Source organism: Squalius cephalus (assembly GCF_949319135.1).
Source record: "Squalius cephalus genome assembly, chromosome: 16".
NCBI classification, from domain to species: Eukaryota; Metazoa; Chordata; class Actinopteri; order Cypriniformes; family Leuciscidae; genus Squalius; species Squalius cephalus.
Window position 1 is genome coordinate 13,382,119 of NC_137137.1, and position 20,173 is coordinate 13,402,291.

The 20,173-nt window shown below is 38.0% G+C and overlaps 2 protein-coding genes across 2 annotated transcripts; both read right to left on the reverse strand.

The window, feature by feature from the left end:
- Positions 1-2,848: 2,848 nt before the first annotated feature.
- dclre1b (DNA cross-link repair 1B) lies at positions 2,849-7,910 on the reverse strand. Its single transcript, XM_079897789.1, has 4 exons — positions 7,235-7,910; positions 6,552-6,717; positions 6,249-6,431; positions 2,849-4,283 (listed from the first exon to the last, which is right to left on the reverse strand). The coding sequence occupies exons 1-4, from the start codon at positions 7,424-7,426 to the stop codon at positions 3,097-3,099; spliced, it is 1,728 nt and encodes a 575-aa protein (XP_079753915.1). The 5' UTR covers positions 7,427-7,910; the 3' UTR covers positions 2,849-3,096.
- Positions 7,911-11,998: 4,088 nt separating this feature from the next.
- On the reverse strand, positions 11,999-19,082 carry adora1b (adenosine A1 receptor b). Its single transcript, XM_079897100.1, has 2 exons — positions 17,888-19,082; positions 11,999-14,445 (listed from the first exon to the last, which is right to left on the reverse strand). Exons 1-2 carry the CDS (start codon positions 18,226-18,228, stop codon positions 13,761-13,763), a joined length of 1,026 nt encoding a protein of 341 aa, XP_079753226.1. The 5' UTR covers positions 18,229-19,082; the 3' UTR covers positions 11,999-13,760.
- Between the last annotated feature and the right edge of the window lie 1,091 nt (positions 19,083-20,173).

The following is a 20,173-nucleotide window of genomic DNA, read 5'->3' on the forward strand; positions in this document are numbered from 1 at the left end:
TTCAATTAAGAACAAAACACCACTGTATTTTTCTCGGAGATGCACAACGAATCAAGTATAAAAGTAAAAGTATACTTTTATACACTAAAAAGTTGGCCAATGTAGTCCCAAGTTGTGTTAAAAAAGTACACTTACAAGTATACTACTAGTGTATTGATATTACTATACTTACTACATAAAGTATACTTAAAAATACTTGAACTTTTCTTAAGTATACTTAATAAAATGAACTTGAAGTATAGGCCTACTTATTTTTTGTAAGGGACATGACAGGTCAGTGACTTAACAATGTAAAATGTCTTTACACTTGGTGTAAATGTGTTGCCTTGTCTGACTCTCTTAAACGGCAGTGTCCAGCAAGGACTAATGGGGTGTGCAGAGAAGCTATTAGATCTGTCCTGCTGCCCTTCTGTGGATCATGAGCAAATGCATTGTTTATTTCTATTTGTCTTCTGTTTCTCCTTTAGGGCAGTCGTGGTCTAATGGTTAGTGAATCTGACTGGCAACCTGAAGATTGTGGGTTTGATTCTCAGTACCAGCAGGAAATGACTGAGATGCCCTTGAGCAAGGTACCTAACCCCCAATCACTCCCTGGGTGCCACAGCAAAATGGCTGCCCACTGCTCCGTGTGTCCACAGTTTACAGTGTGTGAGTGTTCACTACTCCTAATGCACTAACTTGGATGGGTTAAATGCAGAGGACAAACTATCCATATTTGGCCTTCACATGTCAATTTTACTTTCCTATAGACAGAAAAGTCAGGTTTTCGTTGAGGTTGACAAAACTAAGTGAACCGAACATGTCCCCTCCCTGTCACAGTCCATTTGTGACTTGTTTAGTATACAAAATAATTCACTTGAAGCACAAAGTAACAAGATTTGATGTTGACAGTGGTGTACTGTCCAGTCTAACATTTAACCATTCAGAGATAACTCAGAAGGGCCAACTGAATCACACATAACTCTCACTGGCTGTGGTGAGTCTGTTTCCCTGTGGCGGTTGGCTGAGTCAGTGGTTGACCATTCATCATTCCAGGATGTCAGCTGATGCAAGGATGCCTGTGCTGATCAGGCCAGTCTGGAGAGCGTTTTAATGTGGATTTGGCCTCATCTGGAATGCAAAGAGCCCCCTGATACATCAAACCATTCATCCTTTATGAGCAGAGTGAGCAGGCAGAAACCAGAGGTGAATTTAACATCACTGCTATAGGACAGCCTGGCTTAAGTTGTACATTTCCTTGCTGAGCAGCATGCAAGCCCATTACACACAATCCCTCAATACGTGAATTCAATAGCAAATAGAAGTGTTAGGAATACCTAAATATGTATTACTTGCATTATCACAAGCTGGTGAATACTAAATCACAAACCTCTTGACTTCCCTATCTGTGGTATCAGAGAAATATATTAGACATTGATCCACTCTTATTTTGTTCATATCTCTCTGAATATGAGGCATTGGTATCAGTGACAGGGACAAATCCTTGCGGATAATCTGTTCAGAAAGGATTTTAGGTGAAACTTTTGATGGTGCCCATTCTTCGAACATATACAATTATCTGTGGAAACAGAAATGTCTGATAAAACCGCAATGAATCTGTCACAGATGAAAGGTAAGTTGTAATGCATCTCTTTCACAAACATCAGTTGAGCTGCTTGGGGCTTTTCTTGGTGCGTAACTGGTTGAAGTTCTTCTTTTTTTTTTTTACACTCATACCCATTTGTGAGGCATGAGCATATGACACGATTAAGAATTGCTGCTTCTCTAATGTCTGCTAATCTAATCAGACTTTCAGTGGTGTAAATGTTCCTTCTACAGAAACTCTGCCTTGGGGGGGGGGGGGGGGGGGGGGGGGGGGTGGAGTAAATAACTGCAAACTGTTATTTCAATTTAAACGGAATAGTATTTCAAGATTACATGGTACGAAAATGTATAGAATTTTGCAGCTGTGCACATAATCAGTACTGTCATAAAAAGCGTTTCTCAAACTTTTATTGGCAATTGTAAAATCAGTAAGATTAATTCAGAATATTTCCCTGCATTTATTGCATATTACAGTATATGTAGCTGAGTTTTATAGTATTGAACTACTCTGCCACCTTCTGGTTAAACCAACAGCCTATTCAATTCACAAAGCAGTGCTTCTCCTTCTTTTGGTCAAGAAAAAGTGATAGTTCATCTGAAAACAAAACATCTTTCCATCATCTACTCACCTTCATGTCATTCTATATGACTCTTTTCCCCTGGAACAAATAACATAAAAGTAGTCTATGCATCTCTTTCACTATACAAGTCATTTGAGGAACACTGTATTAGAAACGCACTGAAATTAAAAGATCTGTTCTGCCACATTAATGACATGCAGGGACATATTTGTTTGCTTTCAGAGATAAAATCAGCATGCCCAATAGCACATAAAACCAAATCAGGAAAATCAGAGAAGTCTCCCCACACTTTGAGAACCACTGCCCGTAAGAAGTAAGAAATTAAGCGCCAGATTAATCAAAGTATTACTTAAGGGCATTTTTCTCCATTAATGTTTAGTGCTTTGAGCAGCTAATACAGTCACAGACTCTTCTCTTTATAATTCAAAGTTTATGCTAATTTAAAAATACCACCAAGATACTTCAAATCCTTGGTCTGTCACATGTCTCAACATGCACATTTTCTATCCCGTGTCCATCTGTTTCAGGCTGCCAAACATTTCTCACATTAAATAAAAGTTCATTTGGTTGCTTCATCAATATTCTACACATGAAACTGAAATGTTTATAGTTTAAAAAGTCTAAAAATCATATGCATTAATTAAAAGATTTATCTAAAGATTATTTGTAATCAAGACAATTTTGACAAAGATCACTTTTAATGAGAACATTTATTCAAATCTGCCACAATAAGGTGCTTTATAAATGCTACATATGAAAACATGTTGGTGTTAATAATTGTTAAGTTGGTTAGTAAAACAATACCATCAGATTGATGCCATCAACAGTTTTTGGCACAGCACTAATGACTTGGAGACAATACTGTTGTCACTGATACATAATTATTAAACATTTACATAAACATAAGTGCTTATCTTAATAACAAACTGCTTTATTGAGACTTTTGAATCTCCTTTATAGCCGCTTCAAGAGGATCACCTGGTGGTTTGGGAAGATCAACCTGATTAATGCGATACATTTCATAAAGTCCACACAACACGTGGTCACTTCTGCATTCTTCAGCAGGAATGGTGAAGTTCTGAAGGAGCCACTGCTCTCGCTCTAATCTGAGGGTCAAGGCGGAGGTCACTGGTCTTGTTTCAGGGGGTGTGAGCGCAGCCGCAGCGGAAACACAGGACTGATCATGGATGCTGATGCTGTCCATCGATGAGCACATCTCTCTAGAGTTGGTGCTGCCCATTTGAGGACTCTTCTCCTTGGCTGATTTTGTTGGACTTTCATGCTCACATTCGTACAAGGAGCTGCGATCAGGTGATCCTACATCTTTAAGTGTACTAATGGATTCGTTGTCATCCGGAGGAAGGCTGCTGCCAATCGTGACGACATCTTCCGATGCAACTCGGATGAGTTTCAAACGCTTGCCGTGTGGGGCGTGGTAGGAGTCGGTGCTCATGTCTAGAAGAATGCAGTCAGAATCTTGATCCATCTTAGAATTCCCATTCATAGTATCATGATCTACATCCGCATCATCTGAATCCCCGTCATTGTGACTAAGTCGGGTTATTTTTGACTCTGGAGAGTCAAACACCACCCCTCGAGACTCAGGACGTGAGGTTCTTTGAAGCATGCCTGTTATGCCGTTTGTGGAGGCCTGAATGTTAGAATTGTTCATCATGTAGTGCTTGACCGACTCTGGAATCACCACCTCTTTAGACTTCTTGCGGGGGCTCAGAAGGGAAGAAAAATAAGGCAGGCAGTTGCCCACTATAGGCACTAGTGAGACAGGACGCAGGGCAGACACAAAGTCCTCTAGCTCCTGGTAGGAGGAATGATCAGAGTATGGCACCACATAGACATTACGGTGGCAGGAGACCATAGGGCGACTGGTGGGCAATATAGCGATGGTAGGCTGCACTTTATTCCACGCCAGCAAGTTGGAGGCGTTGATCACAGACTGAGAGACCACGCGAATACGACCCGCACCAGAGTCAGTGGTGAAAACGTCAGGAAGCTCCAGAACTCGCAAGGTTTCCAGACGCTCTCTATCCACCTCCACCCATGTTTTAAACTCCATAGCCAGCTCCACCAGCAGTGACTCTTTACCCAGAGAGTAAAGACCTGATAACAGATAGCAGGCTCATTAATAATTATTGCAATTGTAAATTATCAAACAAACTCAAAAGTGTGAGATGAATTCAGTCACTTTTCACAGTATGTTTTCCACATAACATTAATTAGTCGATACATGAATATGAAAAAAAATGAATAAGATGTATATACACTACTATTCAAAAGTTTGGGGTTGGTAATTTTTTTTAAATATATTTTTGAAATGCGTCTCTTATGCTCACAAAGGAAAGTAATTCAAGTAATTTATTCATGTGATGGCAAAAGTGAATCTTCAGCAGCCATTACTCCAGTTTTCAGTCTCACATGACCCAGAAGTCATTCTAATATGATAATTAAGTGCCCAAGAAACAATTATTAATATTATCAATGTTGAAAACAGGAAAACAGAATCCCTTAGGATAATTTAAAGAATAAAAAGTTACACAAATTTTGATGAATAAAAAGTTCATTTATTTGTACAAAAGTCTTTACTGTCACATTTGATTAATTTAATGCATCCTTGCTGAATAAAAGTATTAATTTCTTACTGACCCCATACTTTTGAACGGCATAGAAGTATGTATAATGGGAGAGAGAAAAGAGTCACCTAAAAATATTTGGAGACTCTCTGATGTCTGCCGCTTTAAATGCTCAAGCTCTGGATTCGGATTCTCAATGTTCTTATTGTTTATCAGCTGGAAAAAATTTTTTCCCAACAATATCGTTCCTCTGTGTCGTTATCGTTGTAATTTGTTTGAAACTGTTTTGTGGAGATGTGGACTTCCCTATTCTCACAGAATTAGAACGATTATTAAAACTGTATAGTTATCATTACAGTTATGGTATACGCTTGCTACGGTAGTCTGTGTTACAATGTGTTTGGCCGTACATCAATGACATTACGTGCCCAAGTTTGACTTTTTTATAGAAATGAAAACCATTTAGATCAGTTGGAAAATGGTAGTGATAGGGAGTCGACTCCAGCACAGAAATCGCCTCTTGTTGTCAAATCCGTTGCTGTGTCTGAAATCGCTCATTCATGCGTAAGACAGCTGGAGCTGTCGCAGAAACAACGTTAGTCTCATAGTTTTATCCTACATGTACAGTAGCTTATTTACAATTAAATAACAGCCAATAACATTGTAATTATATACATACCTCCATGCCAACTTTGTGGTTTCATCGGTTAATTTGGTTTACCATGATATCCTAATTTGTGTTCATAATCATAAAACTAAACATAATATTTTCCTCTTTAAAATTAGGTAGTATTTGCAACAACTAGGAAATGATGGTGACACCTCATTTTAAGGTAATGTCATCTCTAACCTGGACTAATTTGGTTTTAATAAAGGTAGTTTTAGGCTTTGTGTCGGAAAAAAATAATAGTGTGTAATAAGCCCTAGTGTGTAATAATGACGGCAATCTTGTATTCCTATATTGGCAACCCTGTTTTGACAAAGTAAATGGAGCAAATGGAGTCGGGAATCAGAGCTAACTCCAGAAAACACTGAATCAGACACCCCTAGACAACGGACGCTACACTTATAAACTGAAAGTGTCTGCTCTGCTCTATACAGTACGAGCTGCAGCACAGTGCAGAAGGAGTCAGATTTCACTTATCACATGACGAGAGCAAGGAGAGATGACTGACAAGAGGATGGAGGAGGATTTGGTGCGCAACAGATCTTAATCGTCATTGACGAATATCTTGTATTACAGCCAGGACAGTACAGCCACTCCCTATACACAGAGTACGCATTCAATAGTGATTTCAATACCCTGCATATAAACAGTGGCAAATTATAGGCCTACACACAGAGTGGGCAAAACGTGATCGCGAATTCGAAATCGAAAAGGGAGGATGCATTCAACAGTAATACTGGTGTTGTCGCAAGTTTATATACCGGTGTGAAAATTTCCTCACCGTGACATCTTTGAAATTCTTTAATGTTGAAAGTGTGATAGTCTTACCAATAACGACGGCGTATCCAGGATGAGCCCTAATGATCTCTTTGATTTGCTGAGTGGCTCGCTGACGAGAAGGTACAGCTCGAGTGGGGTCACAGTTTGTGTTGTCCAGATACAGCACGTCAATGGTAGTGTTGTTCCTCAGACATTGCTCACGGAGCATGGATGGGGTATAACGGAAGTCACCTGAGATAATACAAATTAACTATCATTAAAATGTAATCTCAATATGTGACAGTGAGAATCAATAACTTTCTAAAGCAAAACTATTAGAATATTGTGCATTTCCATAATATTAATTTTCACCAGTGTAGAGTCTGGTGCCAAAGTATCCCTCGAAGAGAAACATAACTGCCCCAGGACAGTGATTGGCATCTATTAGAGTAACGGTCAGCCGCTCTTTTCCAAGATCATCTAGCAACAGCATGTGAGCTTCCCCAATCTCCAAGGGACGAATCCATTTCTGTCTGACCTGTAGATCACAACAACATGACACATTTTTTCAATGTTTCAGCCATTTAGCATAGAAAAGTGTACTTTTATTCATCTCTGGATATTAGGTCCAGGATTAAACATAATCTCTATGGAGTCTGTTTAGTATTTTTCATCCATTTTGTTTTCTAGACCTCTGAGGTTTTCAAACTTAAGGACCCCCAAATATAAAAGGGGCCCCTTCGTAAATATAAAGACAGCTAAATACATGCATGTACTGTATAAAGACCAATTTATACCGAGAGAGAAAAAAAACTTGATATTATAGAAAACATGCTGTTTGTGAAAATGAAATAAAACTGTACTAAAGCTAAACCTGAAGAGAAATTGTATAGCACTTTTCACTATAAATGTCATTCCATATAACATAATTTACAGTTGACTTTGATATATAAGAGTGTTGTTATTGTTAAAATAGTATATAAATAATACTAAAATAGAACTGATATATAAAAATAAATATATATTGTTTTCTTTGAAATGTTCCCCATGTTCACCTGCAGTTTGAGCTGGAGCAGTTTGGCAGTGAGGGGTGAGCAGTAGATGGGCCTGTGACTCCAGGAGGATGACAGGCCAGAGGTGTGATCCGCGTGCATGTGAGACAGAAAGAACAGTCGGACGTGATGGCACTTACGGAGCTGCCAACAGTCTACGGCTATGGGAGTGTCCGATAGGACTTTTCCGTTCATTTTATGCTTCTGTGAGGAGCTCAGGCGGTACCTACTGCTTGTTCCTAAAGGGATTTTTTAACAAAAGCTGTATTTCGGCTGCACTGGTTTTGTTGGCGTTTGAAAAGCGTCACTTGTCTAGCAGCGCTGTCATAAATGTAAACACGCACAATATTCAATATGAACTGGCAAGTGTTTGTAATGTAACAGTGTAACGGACAGCTTAAGCAAGCAGCGTTAGCAGTAATAGCGACATCGCATTTAAGTTTCGCTTTGCTTCTGCAGGCACAAAGTCAGACAAAAAAAAAAAGGATAAATGTAACTGCATGCTTGCCAGTCTTTGTTTATCCAAGTGTGTTAAGCAGGCCGGTTAGCCGGGCAGATGATGATGTGCTCTATTTTTGCAGATGAGCGCCATGTCGCGGTGTGTTTACTAATTCAAACGATTTCAGCGCGCTATGATATTTGCGACTGGGTTGTCCGCCAAAAAATACGTTTATTGTCCACGCCTCCATGTCGCGCACGAGCTTGTGTGACGTCACTGACTTCCGTGATGTGCAGATTTCGAGTCTTTTGCTTGAGCTTAACACAGAAATCGCTGCTTCCACCTTGAGTATTGATCACAGTAAATGATATTAAGTGCCGCTTCAGTTCAATTCTCATTTTGCTTTATTGATGTTTGTGGTCTTTCTTTCTTTCTTTCTTTCTTTCTTTCTTTCTTTCTTTCTTTCTTTCTTTCTTTCTTTCTTTCTTTCTTTCTTTCTTTCTTTCTTTCTTTCTTTCTTTCTTTCTGTTTGTGATTGGCTTTGAGAAGCAGTTAATTATGTAGGCTAATAAAATCACATATAATACAGCCATATATTATTTTCACTTTAATATGTAACCACTGGGCGGTGCTGTTTGCTCAATTACTTTCGCTTATTTAGTCAAATCTATGTGTTATATGAGATATAGATTTAGATTTTTTTTTATATTTAGATGTTGGTCGTGTTGTATTCTCTTATCAAACACAAACATATGTTTTTATTTTTTTTATTTTAGGCTAAACTGTGTTTAAATCTTGCAAGATTGGCCAGACGGAATGCTTTATTTTATATTCAGCGCCCATTACCTCCACTAGAGGTCAGTATAACACCATGATGCGGTGCTGAGTAGCTCGACTGTTTTATCTTTTTAGCACATCACTATTAAAGCTTGAGGAATTCGTAACAGGCATTTAAGAGAGAATAACACATGTTGACTAAACATAGGGGGAAACTGTGGTTGGTAGTTTGTCGCTCATTACGCAATTCTGACATTTTCTCGGAATTCTGTGTTTACATCTCAGAACTTTTTGTGTTATCAGAATTGCTAGTTCATATCTCAGTTTATATCACGCAACTATGATTTGTAAGTTATAAACTCAGAACTGCAAAAAAAAAAAAAAAAAAGGGTCAGAATTGTGAGAGTAAATTTTGATACTTTTTTTTATTCCGTGGAAATAATCTCCCATTGAAAGCCTGTGATAAACGATGTTGCATGGCTAAAATCATTTATGAAAATCATTTGTAATTTATTCCTTTTTATGACACATTCATACAAGCTATGATAATTTACCAAATACATACAGATACATACACAACTGTAATAACAGAAACGGAATAATATAATACGATAAAAAAGGCAACTCGTGGAGCACACACAAAAAAAATCATATTAATTGCAAGACAAATCTAATCAGCCTGACTGTTCTGTCTCTGTTTCACCCTGTTTTCTTCCTTTTTGGTCTTTGAGGCTACAGGGGTTGGAGTGGAAAGAAGTTCTTGCTTCTCTGCACACATTTGTTTTAATGTAGCCTACACTCTATGTATGTGAGTGTGTTTTTTGGAAAGCAGCCTAGAAAGGGTCCCTATTATTTTGTTATGGGAAAGAAAGGGCTGCCTTCAGCCGGAAAGTGGCCTAAATGGACTTGTCTCACATTCATGTATATTCTCATTGGTTGGATGTTACACCCCTCTGAACCCTGTATAAATGCTGATGTTTGCAAGTAAGCAGAGAAGGTCGGTGAACACCAACTGGCTTCGTGTTCCTGACTCTCCCAGGCCTGTAATTCTTTTCAATCCATGAAAAAGGAACAAGACTGAGACACGAGGAACATTAAATACAGATAAAATATTCTAACAATCATGTTTCATACGATCATATTTCATATCACCTATATATTTTATTTTATTTTTGTTGCTACTATCTCAAAGCTGTAGATGTTTAACACTGTGCCAACCATTTCCATTATTTCATGACATTGAATGTATATTTCTTTAACTTAAGCCTTCATTTTGAACATAATTGGGTTAATTTTTTATTTATTTTTCCGTCTTGAGATATTCCACGAAAATAAAAACTGTGCCACCAACCCTGTCTCCCCTACCCGTGCATGTGGACCCCTGGGAGCTGTGTTATTTCTTATAAGAAACTTCAGTTCTTCCTTGGCTCCTTTCTGCTCATGCATAAGGAATGGTTTCATAAAAGAGGCTTATTTGGAGATCTCAAGATATTGTTTAACATAGAGGAATTTCTAAATTAAATATTTTTTGTCTTTCAAATAGGCTTTGAGACAAACATAAGCTGATACCAACAGCTAGAAGGCAAATGTGCTGACAGTAAAGATGATGAATGACGATGAACCACTTCCATTGATTGTAAACTGACATTTCCTGTTTTCGAACATACTGAGAACTGCGTGGGGTTCAGGGACAAGAAGCCCCCACCTCCTCATTCATTGCACTACCACTTATTTATACTGTGTCTGGTCTGTCTGATGCAGTGCAGTAAAAACAAAATGCTAGAATTAATTAGCCCATTGTTCCCATTTACTCAGAAACATTTCATGTACAAATGATTGTAATTCCACAACTTTCAAACAATTATGAACATAATGTACTTGGACATGGTGCATATAACATATGTACAGATTAAATACATGTTCAGTTTTGATGTCAGTATAGACCTGGTATTACATCCACATGTGAGATCAAAAACCCCACTGAAGTATGACAAGTCACATGTGTCATTTCTGTGCCACTAGAGTGACCAAATAAAATGTCAAAAATCATTCCTAAACAAATTCCCAAACTCGCCCATGAGTAATTGGTGCCTAAACTCACGGTCAGGATGCTCAAACAAACAGAGCAATGTTTTGATAGTGCCTCAGAGCCACAGCGTGTTTTTGAGGAAATCAACCTAAAATGGCTTTACTTTTAGTTGGGATATCATAGGAGAATGCATTTTATCATCTCAAAAAATACACACTACTATGGCAAGCTGTTTTAACATTTACAGTCTACCATAAAACAAGTTGTTGTTTTGAATGTACAGTAGTCTATAATAAAGACTTAACTGCCAATAATAAAATTCAAACAACAGTTAAGTAGATCCAAAAACCGGTTCATACCCACCAGCCAAACAACCACAATACCCAGAGATTGGGATTTTTGGTGAGCATTCATAATTCCTTACAATCAGAAATTCTGAATATTAATCTGCGTCTGAGAATGAGAGTCATGTCAAAATAAGAGTATATGCACTATATTACATATGCCTTTATTCATTATATATTTTTTTTACTCTAATACCATTAAAAAGGTAGGCTATATTGTTATTATTAAAAACGGCCTTCTGCAATTCAGTCCGTTTCTTGTGTCATCTCTCTTTGATATGTTGTTGGTTGGTTCATTAATATTCAACATATTATTTGCTTCTTTGATCTAAAATGTTACAAGTAACTAAAAATTAAGCACTAGTTCTATTTTTTCTTAACAAGTTAGGTATAATTAAATACTAGACACTATTGGAATAAGTACTAGAATCTAATAAATAAGAACTAGTAGGCGATCTAATGAATAAGTACTAGTATCTTTTAAAAGGTACTAGTACCTAAAGAATAAGCACTAGTATCTAACGAATAGGCACTAGTACCTAAAGAATAAGCACTAGTATCTAACGAATAGGCACTAGTACCTAAAGAATAAGCACTAGTATCTAACGAATAGGCACTAGTACCTAAAGAATAAGCACTAGTATCTAACGAATAGGCACTAGTACCTAAAGAATAAGCACTAGTATCTAACGAATAGGCACTAGTACCTAAAAAATAAGCACTAGTAGCTAATGAATAAAGTACTAGTACTTAATGGAATAGATACTAGTATCTAAAAAATAAGTACTATATCATGAAAATAGATACTAGTAGGTTTTAAGGATTAAATGTTAAAACAGCTTGCCATACACTGCATCCTTAACCCTCTAAGGGACATCGCCATTTATAAATGACACTAATACAATAATAATGTTCAACAAAACAAACAAACAAACAAAATTTTTTTTAGTAATATCATATGACCTCCCATTCAGCCAATAAAATTAAAATCTATTTGCAATGGGCTTGACATTATTGGCAACAAGGAAGTGGAGACATCAGTATGTTAGGTCACATGCTGCCAAGGCTCCAAAGTGAGTTCATTTTAGACTAGAAAATATATATTTTCTGTGTAGCTCCACTATTTTTCAGTACTGGCAAGCAGTATAATAGTTTTTTTTATGTTAAGTTTTATAGAAGACAGGGAAGAAAGTATTGATGACAGTGATGGCAGAAAATAAGGTTGTAGTAAGAAAGGAAGAAGTTGAAGATCAAGGAGGATAGAAGCAGTGAGGGTGCTGGCAGAGATGAAGAATACAGTATGTCATAGAATGTTGTGGAAGTCAGGCATTTGGGTATTATCCAATGCCAGTTTGGAAGTGATCCATACTACAACCAAAGGTCAGGTGCCACTGCCTATTGGTGTCAATACACTGACAAGCAGGGATGCTCCAAAAATGATGACTTAACAGGTTTAAAATCGAGTTACGTGTGGAAAGTGTGGGCTACACTGAAAAAGAAGAGTCTTGTTGATTTTCACTTGTGCTACAATAATTTATTTGGAATTCCAAGAAAGAAACAATGTTAAAGATTTTTCTTTAATTACTTTTGAAACATTAAGACATGGTTTCACTAGTTTATAGGAAGTGAAATTGAAGTCAATTTTTTTGACTTTCACATGTTAGTTCCTAATGAAATATAGTAGCACAAAAGGAAATGGAAAGTTAAGAAAGCTATTTAATGTTTTTCAGCACCCTAAAAGGTCAAATGTATAGAAAACTAATTTTGGAAAATGATTTTATATGTAAAATATAACTTTTTTTTTTTCTAGCTGTGATTTTAGAACTAGTCAAACTAGTTTATTATTGTATCTGTTTTTATAGAAGTGTGAATATTCTGCTTAAAATACCCTTCTGTGTTATACAGGAGAAAAAAAGTCATATGGGTTGGGATGAATGTTTAAATGATGACAGAATTTTTGTTTTTGGGAGGTCTGTCGCTTTAAGACAAATAAAAATTAAGTTCAGTAGGTTTACCCAGTAGTGTAATATTCTCATTCCAATCCTTCCAATGAGTCCGTTTGTTTGTTTTGTTGAAAAAGTATAGCTAAATGCTTCTGTAAAACTGAAAGGAAATACACTATTGGATTTGATGTTTTATTAACCCTTAATATTCAAATAGTGGAGATTTAGTCTTTGGTACAGACAGTTCCACTTTTGTTTTCCGGTCACAAGAAAAAAGAATAAATAGGACTTCAGTGTCTCTTCATTTCCTCTAATGATTCTAGTTTTGTAATAACATGCACACAATACACACGCACACAAATTTGCAAAAAGGCAAGAGTACCTCAATATGTGAGTCACTCAACTGTGAGTGAAATGCAATGTCAGCTGCCTGCAGTACATACTTTTGTCCTTCACAATAACAGGCCAGTGCTCAGACACTCCATAATAGGACAAGAAAAACCTGTGTCCACCTTGGCACTGTTTCTGACATCCTCCTCCTGTCATTGTGCACAAAGGTTCAGAATACAAGTAGAATATCCAAGAACCTTGAATGTGTACGGTGCTCTGATATCTGTTCTGCATACATTCAGATTGAACCAGTTTACTGGCGAATAGGTTTCCAGAACTGCACGATATACAATTGTGTGCATTATTTGAGCAAATATTTCTATATTTTTATAATTTAATTGTATGATGTGTACTGTCAAACTCATTTTACTTCAAAACATTCTTCAAGGCCTTTCTCCATAAAGCAAGATTTCCTCTGATTCCCTCTTATGAACTTGCTCTTCTCTTAAGAGCGATGCGGTCTCATTCCAATAAATGGACTTTTCAGCCAGAACAGTCTGTGGTGAGCTCTGATTTACATTCAAAAGAGACAAACCGAGACTTGACAGCTTTGGCTGTCCAGCCAGCAGAAGGCATTCGAGCTCCCCAGAGGATGCTGGGAAGTCATTCAGACGTTATGTTCCAAAGCAGGGTCTGGACGTGCAGTGGCAGCGGCGATATAGTGATTGTTATCCAGTCTCTCGCTTGGCTGGCTCTCAGGGGGAGGAGCCTCCTTGCAGCAGAGGTACTGTTTCCAGATCCTCTGGAACGCAGTACGGAATTTCTTGATGCGGAAAGCGTAAACGATGGGGTTGACTGCAGAGTTGCCATGCGAGAGCAGAATGGCTATATAAATGAGGAACATGGGCTTCTCATACTTCGGACAGAAGAGCGTGATGCAGTTCATAATGTGGAGAGGGAGCCAGCTAACGGCGAACAGGAAAAGGACTAGTGCCAGAGACTTCGCCAGCTTCAGTTCTTTGTCGTAATACTTGTTCGGTTCAGAGTGGCTGGACACCTTCTTATTCAGCTGCTTGTGGATCATGTAGAAGATTTCAGAGTAAATGATGAGCATGAAAAGAAGAGGGGGAAGCACCCAACCAAAGAAGTTGAAGTAGACCATGTAGTCCATGCTGATGACGTTCTCAAACTGGCAGGTGATGATGAGGTCAGGGCCGAGTGAGCCGTTGTTACGTTGCAGGCTGTGTAAATTGTTCCAGCCCAGCATGGGAGTCAAGCCAATTATGAAAGCCACCATCCAACAGATGAATACTGCAATTCTAGCTCGTTTGGGAGTGACCACTCGCTTATAACTATAAAACAAGAACACAAGAGTTAAACAAGTTTTTAATTTGAATCCATTTATCATGATATGCAGTAGTATATATACTTCAAAATGTGTAGTTAAGAAAACACATACATCTCCATTACGGTTACTTTGCAAATCACCTCTTGAAATCAGGTGTATAGTCTTTGAATGACCAAGGGCAGCTTATTTGACCTGCTGTGTAACTTTAAATTAAGAGCCAAATTGTGACAAAGTACCACCACCAGAAAGCTTGTTTCAGTCCAACCCACTCCCTCTCGTCCTTCAATATGGTGCATCTTCTCTGAGATGCCATCCTTTCATCTGATATTAGGTCTCTCTCCAGTCTCCTTGTCTTTTGTCTGAATGATTTAATGGCAGACTTTCAAGTCTCTGCAGCTGTCTGACTGAATTCTACACAAAGGCGCTTTGAGTCAATACTCCCTGTTTGTTAAGATTCAGTAGATGGTTTCTGTTTGAATCATTGTTTGAATGTGCTTTTATTAATCACATTAAGTAAACACAGAAATGTTAAATGATGGATTGTTTGTTTCATCTAAATAATCATACTCTTTTGCATGATTTCTGTTGCCCAGAACCACAGTCTTTAACTCTGTTTTCACTCATGCATACTGTGGCCCAAGAGAAGCACTGTTGCTGTGATTAAAGGATCAGGTTTCTGATTGTACAAAAATAGATGGTTGTGTTTGGAAGTTGTGATGTAGTGACTTTATACAGAATAAGAGCCATATGCATTATTGAAGAGTGGAACAAATTTGTCAAATTATTTGTACCCGTCTTCTGCAAGTAGGTTGTAATGCACATGTAACATTCTGCATCAGCACAGTAGACCACATAACTGTAGTGTTCTGTACTTAAAGGAGAACTCCGACAAAAATCGGTGTTGCCTACACCGTGTTATCCTCTTTTTAAAATTTGCACCCTGTTGACTTCAATGGGGCAAGTTTTAAACCTGCTTTTAGCCTCTTAACATCCTTGATGTGTCATTACAAGTGCCCAGCCATGTGAGTGATTCCTTCAGAGTGAACACGGTGAATCTGACTGCAGTAGATGTGAAAGATATGAATAAAAATGATGTTATTTCAGCTAGCGCACATACCTGTATTTACATCCTGTTTTCGGTTGAAGTCCACAATAGTCGATTGTCGAGTTTGGGTGCATGATCGTCCGTACTAAACCTATGCGCGTGAACTCGACAATCGATTACTGTGGGCTTCGACCGAAAACAGGATGTAAATACAGGTAAGTGCGCTGGCTGAAATAACATCATTTTTAAGTTCTCATTTTTAAGTTCTCCTTTAAGCTTATCCTGCCATTATTCTGGGATCATGCTGGGATAACATGCATGGATGGAACTTGTGGAATTCATACAAATCGAATGCTGCTATCAGTGAGACATATTAGATAAGATGATACACTATATTCAACTTTGTATTCAAACTGTTATGCTGATAAGATAATATGCAATGGAAAACAATTCATTGAATGAGAAAAAAAAGCATTATTTTCTCTAGTGGTCTTATATTTTTGGACCCCATTATAAGTCTAGAGGACTTCTTGATTACTTGTTCTTGTAAGACTGGAAAAACTGGAAGAACTGGTTGAGGAATGACCATTCCTCGATAAGACAAAGGACATTGCTGGAAATTAACATTTGAACTCCCCTTTCTGCACTATCGAGACTAAAGTCTCACCTTCACGTCATCCTAATCTACATTTCTTCCCCTCTTCCCCCACTCCCCGTCTCTCAAGATGAGATCACATGAAATTCAGATTATTCTAACTGACTTTATTATTTATATTAAAGAGTTAAAAAGAATAGTCAAACATTCGCTCACATTTAATGATGCACAGATATCATTAAAACCTTTTCATTTATGGAGTCAGATGAAATAACGAGAGAATACATATTCAAATGTATTGCATTTAATCAAAAAGTACTTTGCCTCGAGAAAAAGACTAACACGTAAAGACCTTCCGCGCTGGTCGGATGCTGGCTTTGGGCCGATCGAGTGCAAGTTTACATTCTCATATATTGTGCACAATGAATGATCCTGGCAGAGCCGACAGGCAGTCGCTCAGGGCAGCAACTCTATACACTTCTCAGACACTTCACTTCTCTATAACTCTTTCGCGACATTTTCATGGGATTGGTTTTGCTCTCCACTTGCACCTCTCAAAATATTTTTTTTTGTAGGAGGTAACTTTTTCCATGTAGCCCCCATGTGCTATATTTCACACTTTTTCTACTATGAGTCTGCCCACAAGTCACCTCACAAAAGTGTTGAAAGGGTGGATTTCATGTTTATTTTGGCATATAGTACAGGTCATGATTGTCAAGACGGCAAAATCACAAAATTAAAAGCAAAGTTATAGATTAAACTCATCTGGGATTTGAACACAGGACTCATGTTTTATGCATTACAGTGAGAAAAGAGCACAGAACTATATTCTCCACACAAAAAGCCTCTTTAAAAATGGAATGGCTTTTAGCTGAGTATGTTGCATTTAGCTCCTCTAGGGGGAATCCAGGCATAAATAGGATGTTGCTACAACTTAAAAGCAGATAGTGTATGTATTTTGTGCCCTAAAGAAATAATGCACCTGCGCATACTGAGTCAGGTGCAGCTTTTAAACTTTTGTGATGAGTTGAAATGTGGCATGTTTCTCGAATTTTGTCCATGACGTCTCTGACACTTGACATTAAGTGATAAGCAGTAAGTATAGAAAGTTCAAGGAACAATACAAAAATAAGGAACTTCTACAAAAAAAAAAAAAAGGATCAAAATATATAACATGGCACATTTACCATCGGATATAATACCTGTTCTAAAAACGAAAATGAAAGTCTGTTCACATAGAAATCCGTTGACAGTGCTTACGATGAATTGTTCTATATAAATGTGTGAAAAGCTCTGCAAATAGTCCACATTGGCAGGAAAGGCATGAGTCATATGTCATTAGGTCAGGTGCATGAGGTTTCTTCCTTTAGCCTTCAAGCAAAATAAACTGCATGTTGTTTGAAAACAGTCTGGCCTAATACGATGACAATTATTATTATATTGAACTTATTAAATGTAATCCTTTTCTTAATTTGCATTTTGTATGAGAGTGTTCCAGGAAAGTGTTGAAATCATGTCACAAATTTGCTTCTACATTTCAGTGAGACAGAATAGTAAATAATATTTCTTCCATTTACGTCATTATTTTTCATAGTTTTATTTGACCCCCCACCCCACCCCACCCCACCCCACCCCACACCACACACCACACAAACACACCTATCCCAAACCATTTTTATATATTGGGTATATTGCATGCTATATGTATAGCATGCTATATATGTATATGCATAACGTAAACCACTCTTACAGCAGAAAGAAATCTGCAGAGCTGCTCCAGAGGGCATGAGAGAAGGATAACTTTACCTGGTTGGGATCTTGACCCTCAGGTATCGGTCGATGGCTATAGCGAGCAAAGCGAGGATCGAACTTTGGGTCAGAACCAGCACCGTGCACGCCACCAGCAGACAGCTGTAGAAGTGAGTCTGGAGTCCGATACTTATAGTTATCGCCAGTGGGATGACCAGCGCTCCAACTGCAATGTCCGCGAGCGCCAGAGAAACGACGAAGCAAAACGTAGTATCTCTCAGAGATTTATTAATTTTTACTGCCCAAACCACCATCACGTTTCCTATCACGGATGACACGGCGATCACCACCTCCATGCCCATGTAGAGGGCTTTGGCCGCGGAAAGCTCCTCGGGCATTCTTCTGCTGGACGATGAATATCCACGCGAAAATGGATTTTCTAGTGAAAATGATGTGTAAATTGATTAACAGTAGTAGTCCAGAGAAAAATCCTCCCATTAAAGCGTTGCCCCTCAAAAGAGTAGCGGTATTCCACACATGCCTATTTACATTTGAAAATGGAACGCGAGAAGAACAAACCCCACAAACCACAGAAGTGACTTACAAAAATGTTATGCTAAAAATATCGATCAGTTTCGGCGTTTTCTCCTCGTTTACTACAGCGCCTCTTCATTGGATCCACCTGCGCTCGTGCGAGACATGCGCGCGCCACTTATTCATCCCACAACCAAACAAATACATTTCTCCGTGTCACCTACAACTGTCGGGCAGTTCTCTGAATGTCCAAACAATAGGAAAGTAAATTAAAAGACGCACCATTTTTGTCCCTGGATATGTGAATCAATATTGTCCAGAGCGCGGGTCGTTTTGCCTACACTCCTGTGCTATGCGGTGCCCCAGAATAGCTGTCGATGGGTAGAGCTCTTTGTCTCACACATACTCGCCAACTGAGCAATTTAATATAACTGGGAGCAAAATAAGTCCAACTAACCCGTGTGGATTCCTTTTTTTGTGAAAATCCCAAACCCAGAGGTCATTCCGTTTTCCTTTGACAGGAGAAAAAAACCCACCCCAAACACCGCGCCGTCTTTGGTTCCCTGCTTGAGCATATCTGAGGGACAACCAACATGCGTTTTCTACTTTCTCTCGTCTTCAGAGTTTAACTCGAGATAAAGAGTGAGGCTGACCGTGCCTCTGTTTATAGTGTAATATTAGTGTGCACCATCATGAGATATTGTACCCATGAGAGTGCAGGGAAGTAGGAGGTGACATTTGCTGATAAGCATGCAGTGACTAATTTACGCTCAAACGACGCCCCAAAGAAGAAATAAACATTTATTGTGAAATATATTTGCAACATTTCAACTAAACTAATAGGTTTAATAATCTACAATAAGCTTAATGTGCCAACTGAGACATAGCCTAAGTTAATAAAAAAAATAAAAATAAATAAAAAAAAAAGAGGAAAAAAAAACAGGATGCTCTAGTTATCTCACAAATGACTCTAATGTGGTTACTCAAAAATGATGTAGCTATTGACATGTCTTTGAAAAATCCTTTTGATGTTTAAGTTTTAAATAGGGAAGACCAAGGCTAGTTGTCCAAATTTTTACCCCATTTAATATTTATCGGTGTAGGTTCATTTTTGTAAGTTAATTTTTGTATAAATTATCACATTAGAACATGCCATTAAATAGACACAGCAAATAAAAATATCAAATATAAATGCAAATGTACTATTTATTTATTTGATCCACAGACATGATAATTAAAAAATATATATTTATAAAATAATTATTAAAAAATAAAAATTATTTTTCTTAAAAGCAGAACATAGAGCATGTTATGTTTGTTGGTATTGTGGATCAGACTAAGCCTCTGTCTGTGGCTGACAAAAATCTCCTGTTTTTGAGGTGAATCATAATGAAGTCTTCCTCCATCTGTCATGTCCCGGTCAAATCCCCCCACACAGGACTTTCAGTCATGGTTTCTCCAGCTTTCGCCCAGAACACCTCCATGATAGATGCAGGTGATTTTAGCAAGTAAAAAAATTCATAGCATGAGAAAGCTGGCCACAGTGCCAGTCTCATTTCCATAAGAAGTTTTTGGATGATTCATCAGGGGCGGTGAATCCATCTATTCATGCACTTCACACAGAATTACAACATGAGATTTATCCTGTTGATTCTGTGGAAAGGGACGCCACATTCCTCTAAGTGAGTCTTCCATGACTATACAGGAAGAACATTTATATAGCAGTGTTAAGTTTGCATTGACAAAATATTTGCATGACAAATATTTGCACATTATTGAAACAGTATTTCAGCTGATAGGCACACAGAT

Excerpts from the sequence above, each read along its gene's own strand:
- dclre1b (XM_079897789.1), bottom strand. The coding sequence starts at position 7,426 with ATGAACGGAAAAGTCCTATCGGACACTCCCATAGCCGTAGACTGTTGG. Across the intron at positions 6,718-7,234 it reads TGCTCCAGCTCAAACTGCAG|GTCAGACAGAAATGGATTCG; the intron begins GTGAACATGGGG and ends TGTGATCTACAG. Across the intron at positions 6,432-6,551 it reads TGGCACCAGACTCTACACTG|GTGACTTCCGTTATACCCCA; the intron begins GTGAAAATTAAT and ends GTATTATCTCAG.
- adora1b (XM_079897100.1), bottom strand. The coding sequence starts at position 18,228 with ATGCCCGAGGAGCTTTCCGCGGCCAAAGCCCTCTACATGGGCATGGAG. Across the intron at positions 14,446-17,887 it reads AGGGTCAAGATCCCAACCAG|TTATAAGCGAGTGGTCACTC; the intron begins GTAAAGTTATCC and ends CTTGTTTTATAG.